This window comes from Bactrocera latifrons, unplaced genomic scaffold (assembly GCF_001853355.1).
Source record: "Bactrocera latifrons isolate USDA-ARS-PBARC rearing strain unplaced genomic scaffold, ASM185335v1 scaffold_45, whole genome shotgun sequence".
Classification (NCBI taxonomy): domain Eukaryota; kingdom Metazoa; phylum Arthropoda; class Insecta; order Diptera; family Tephritidae; genus Bactrocera; species Bactrocera latifrons.
This window is the reverse complement of record NW_017537101.1, coordinates 1,428,231-1,433,814: the sequence shown is the minus strand read 5'-3', so window position 1 is coordinate 1,433,814 and position 5,584 is coordinate 1,428,231. Positions and strand designations below refer to the sequence as shown.

The 5,584-nt window shown below is 38.4% G+C and overlaps 1 protein-coding gene across 1 annotated transcript in view; it reads left to right on the top strand.

Annotated features, from left to right (window-relative positions):
- The first annotated feature begins 2,229 nt into the window (after nt 1-2,229).
- LOC108973041 (probable phospholipid-transporting ATPase IF) overlaps nt 2,230-5,584 on the top strand; it is a 36,177-nt gene continuing 32,822 nt past the window's right edge. Inside the window, exon 1 of the mRNA XM_018940040.1 lies at nt 2,230-2,476. Within this exon, the coding sequence (XP_018795585.1) occupies nt 2,474-2,476 (3 nt within the window). The 5' untranslated portion in view covers nt 2,230-2,473. The remainder of the gene's footprint in view (nt 2,477-5,584) is intronic.

Sequence of the window (5,584 nt, the reverse complement as noted above, 5' to 3'; positions counted from 1 at the left end):
CGTTCACTGCCATTCAGCAGGCTGGAGAAGTGTTCCCTCCATAATTTAAGTATGCTCTGGGCATCGGTGACTAGATCACCTTTGGGGGTTCTACAAGAGCATGCTCCGGTCTTGAAACCTTCTGTAAACCGCCGCATTTTTTCGTAGAATTTTCGAGCATTACCCCTGCCAACCAGCTTATCAAGCTCTTCGTACTCAAGCTTTTCGGCCTCTTTCTTTTTCTGTCTGTAAATGCGTCTGGCTTCCCTCTTCAACTCTCGGTATCTGTCCCATCCCGCACGTGTTGTGGTCGATCGAAACGTTGCGAGGTAGGCAGCCTGGCTTCTTTCCGCTGCGACACGGCACTCCTCGATGTACCAGCTGCTCTTTTGCCAAACCAATGGTTTCGGTTGCAGCTGTACGTAAGGAGTTTGAAATGCGGTCCCACATCTCCCTTATACCGAGTTGTTGACGAGTGCTTTCAGAGAGCAGGAGTTCAAGCCGAGTAGAAAATCGTTCGGCTGTCTATTGTGATTGCAGCTTCTCGATGTTAATACCTCGGAGTGCACGCACATCTAAAACACTGGAGACGTGTGTGATCGATCTGGTTGGTGGTTTTTCGATCCGGAGATAGCCAGGTTGATATATGTTCTTATGCTGGAATCTAGTACTACAGATAACCATATTTCGGGGCCCGGCGAAGTCGATCAGCCTCAACCCATTTGGGGATGTTTTTTCGTGAAGGCAGAATTTACCGACCGTAGTTCCAAAGATACCTTCTTTGCCCACCCTGGCGTTAAAGTCGCCAAGTATGATTTTGACATCGTGGGGAGGCCAGCTCTCTTAAGTGCGCTCCAAGCGCTCGTACACCGCATCTTTGGTCACTTCGTCCTTCTCTTCCATCGGAGCGTGGGTGCAAATCAACGATATGTTGAAAAACCTCGCTTTGATGAGGATTGTGGCTAGACGTTCATTCACCGGAGTGAATGATAGTACTCGGCGACGGAGTCTCTCTCCCACCACGAATCCCACACCAAACTCCTACCTACCTACTCGTCTCTGTCCTTGTCCCGTCCATCGCATTTCTCGGACGGCGGTGATGCCTTTATTTTTACGAGGACATCAACCAGCTGGGCAGCGGCACCTTCCCAATTAAGGGACAGGACATTCCAGGTGCATGCCCTCAAATCATACTCATTAATTCGTTTGCAATGGTCGTCATCAAAAGGGGGGTCTCTCATCCGAGGCTGTTGAAAATTTTTCATTCCGGGTGTTTTTTTTACGTGGCGTGTCCCAAACCCAGCGCACAGCCCTATGTAGGGGATGTTCTTAGGCTATCCAGAGGATACGTGGTCATGGGTCGGAAGTCGTGAGCTGCTTGAGTCATATGTAAAAGAATCGTTTCTGGCCACTCCCAATTGAATGGCGATCAGAGAACTTTCCACACTTGCATGAACTTATACACATGACTCCATCCTCCAACCGAATTTACCTCTTGCAAGTTAGTCCAGTGGGCAGGGTACGTGGAACACCCTGGGATAGGAGGGGCTAGATCGTGGTCATCGAACCGCTAACACCGGTTGAGAGAGACTGAATGACTTTATACATACATATAACGTGTACATATGTACATTGTATGTATGTTTACTTCAACAACTCGCTTTTTTCACTTTCCCTGTAAACCTCGATCTATTTTCCCGGCTAATTATTGCATTCATAAAACTTCTTTATCAAAATTATATAAAAGCGCAAGCACAAACATACAACTCATCCATATCTGCATACTTGCTTGCCTTGCGATCTGTGAAGACAATAACTCCAAGAACTAGCAGATGTCAGGCAACATAGCGATCACTAATATTGCCACCCCTAATGGTGAAGTGCGGAGAATCTGTATGCTTTGATGTGAAATGTCTGTGGAAAAACTATGAAGCACAACAATTTTGCAAATTTTATATCTATATACGACAATATCTACAAATGAATGACAGTGTTATTAGCAATTTTGGTCATACATACCTACATACACATGTATATTGGCATAATCGGAGCAAGGTGTCCGCTGAGAGCTAACGGAGACATGTCTGTATACATATGTACGTACACGACGGACTATATTGATAAGGGAGTAACATGTGGTGTGGTGGAGCGAATATTATGGGGCCTCTATATGTTTTCAGTTTGACACATTCAACAGTTTATCAATAGGTTCGGCGGCTTAAGAATGGCGAGTATAAGAAGCGGAACAACTAACCTATAATTCCATCTGATAGTGAACAAATGTTTATACGAAATTATTTGTTGATATTTGCATATTTTAAATTTGAAATAGTTATGGAAGGAATGTTAACTACGCGATTCGTCTAAAGAGACTCAAAATCTGTTATTGAAAATTTGTGTTATCCGATTTCTTATTATTGTGCAATATTGTGACAGAACAAATAACGGTTGTGTGCCGCGCCTTTTACTGACTTCAACGAAAGAACTGTGAAATATGGTAAGTAAGAGTAAGTAAGAGGTGATCGCCATCAATTAGACCGAGCTTTATGTTACGTATACGCCGTGTATGCTCATTGTACTAAGCGTATTTTAAAATTGTAATATGCTCAAATATGAGTTGCCTGTTTGTACTGCACTATGCTTAAACATATTTTGCTGCATGGAATTGAGAACCACTGTATGCTATTTTGTGAAGTTAAAAATATATTGGCGTGGTATGTCTTTGATTTGTGATTGAGCCGAGCAAATTTAAGAATTGTGAAATTAATTTCACAATCGATAAAATTTATTACTTGACTAACGTTTATCAGCGGATTATTGTTTTAAAGCAGTTATCTATAAAAAATCAACAAACATTTACGACAACAAATAATTATTTTGTTCAATAAAGCGAACACTAAAAATATGCTTTGGACCTAAAATAATCTGAAAACTTTTTGGTAATAGCTTCATATCTAAGTGTGTATACATATGTCTTTATATACAAGTGTAGTTCTGTGTATTTTAATTTAATTCAATTTCAAAAAGTGTTAATTTTGCCACCTTTGAGTTCAGATGTGGTTTAATGGAACTTTACCAATTTTTTTTCGAGTGCAAACCTTAGCATTACAAGAATATATATTCGCAGTGGCGACGAAATCAGAAACTCTGCGCTTCGGTTAAAACACTCTTGTTATACCAACGGAAAGTTGGAAAATGTAGTTTGGTTGTGGTGAACCGGACCAGAACAGACTCACTTATATTGAATATTTGTCGACTTTTATATGAAATATCACCTGAATTTATTGTGAGAATTCAGGAAGTTGTTTACAAACGTCTACAGAAAATAACTTTTATAAAATCGAGCGCAGCTTCCATAGAAATAGTATAATATTTGAATTTAATGGAGGGTTGTGGGAAACTAGAAGTTGATCGACAAATTAAATCGTGTTTTTGGAGTCTAATGAAAACTCCGAACACTCGTTTTTCAATGGAACCCTGAGTAGATGGTTGCAGCATAGAGCTGAAATCGGCTTTTAGAACCTGTGAAATATAATTCCTTAAATGAATTTAGGTTAAAATAAAATTTTTAGAACTTCTATTTTGCAAGTAATTTCGAGGTTAACAACTTGGGTTAACCAGCAGAAATATACTACGTTTAGGAATCGCACGATTGCAACATCTAAACTGCTGTATTTGTGTTAAAATGCAGAAACGGAATATTTGGGGATGAAAATTTATTAGCAAGTGTGTTATAGTTATGCTTGGACAACCTTTTAGTTCGATACTTTTTAATTTTGAGTATGGAAGTCTAAGCATTACAAGTCAAAACTGAAGAGGCCCCCATAAATATGCATAATTTTATGATATGTTTGTACTTCAAAGCTTCCCTTTCATAAGGCTTCTTATCTCAAGAACTACAAAGTTGGTAAGCAACTAAATATTTATCAAACCTATTGGCTCTACAAATAAGCATTTTAATTACATTCAACTTTATTACTCAACTTCATTCTTGACATTGGTGCAAACCCCAAATGGCGTTTAGTTTTTAAATACTTATTGCTCGTGTGTGTGTTATATTTATATGACGATGTTGTATTTAGAGTTGTGAATCCACAGCTTGAGAATAGCATTTGTATTCTTATAACTTCATTTTATCCCTAACAGGCTATATCAGTTTTGCCATGAAGTTTGTGACGCCTAGAAAGAATCGATGGAGACTCCGCAAAGTGTATACCATACATATACGCGAAGTACATAGTTCCTCAGCTTTGGAGATATCGCTTTAGAATTTTTCACATGTCCCTTTCACCCCAAGAAGACTTTTCTTTAGACATAAAAGTGGATTAAAGTTTTTCTGTCCGAAATTGAGAGTTTCAAAAAAACTATATTATTTGTATTATCCGACTTCGCTCATTTTCAAAGTCAATAATGCCTTCAGCATACATATTTTAAATATTTTCGTTTTTACTGGCAAACAGCGTGCTTCCATTTTTTTTTTGTTTTTATCTTGATGCCTTTCTTTAATTAAAATATTTGTATACGTTTCAGAGTGTTCTTCAAATAAAGTGCTTGAATTAACTTCGTTATGTAAACACATATAGAGTAGGGTGTTTTTGGAAGCATATAACTTTTACTTTAAACAGACGCAAAAAATATATTTAATATCTTATAATTTCAGTCTTATTATTTGCAAAATTCATGATACTTAGTCTTGGAACAGAATTTTGACCATAGGATCCGTATACTGCATCTTATTAAGGCCGTTCTCTTGGTTTTATATTGCACAATGCAAACCAAAAATGCAAGCAATAGGTTGGGGGTGCAAAGCATACCTTCAAGCTTGCTCGTACTCCATATATAGAAAAGTGTCTCAAGGCTGAATATGACGCCAAAAATGCTTTATATACTTCGAGTTGACCGATCATACGATCTTTTCCAAAGTTTTTGCAAGTGGTTGTTGGGCAAAGGTCGACCTGTTCAAATTTATTTTTTTGATAGATAGTGTGAAATTGAAAGTTTAACAAGTAAGGAAGCGCAAAGTTCGGGTGTCACCGAATATTTTATACTCTCGCATCAAATACCGTATTTGTGTAAAGTTTTATTCCGCTATCATCATTGCTTCCTAATGTATATATTATACAGAGAAGGCATCAGATGCAATTCAAAATAGCGTTATATTGGAAGAAGGCGTGGTTGTGAACCGATTTCAGTTAAGAAACTATTGTGTACCGAATTTCATTGAAATCGGTCGAGTAGTTCCTGAGATATGGTTTTTGGTCCATAATTGGGCGACGCCGCGCCCATTTTCAATTTTTAAAGAAACCCTGGGTGCAGCTTCTTTCTGATATTTCTTCCGTAAAATTTAGTATTTCTGACGTTTTTTGTTAGTCGGTTAACGCACTTTTAGTGATTTTCAACATAAACTTTGTATGGGAGGTGGGCGTGGTTATTATCCACTTTCTTCCATTTTTGAACAGTATATGGAAATGCTTGAATGAAACAACTCTGTAGAGCTTGGCTGACGTAGCTATAGCAGTTTCCGAGATATGTACAAAAAACTTAGTAGGCAGCGGGGCCATGTCCAATTTTCCAAAAAAATTACGTCCAAATATGCCCCTCCCTA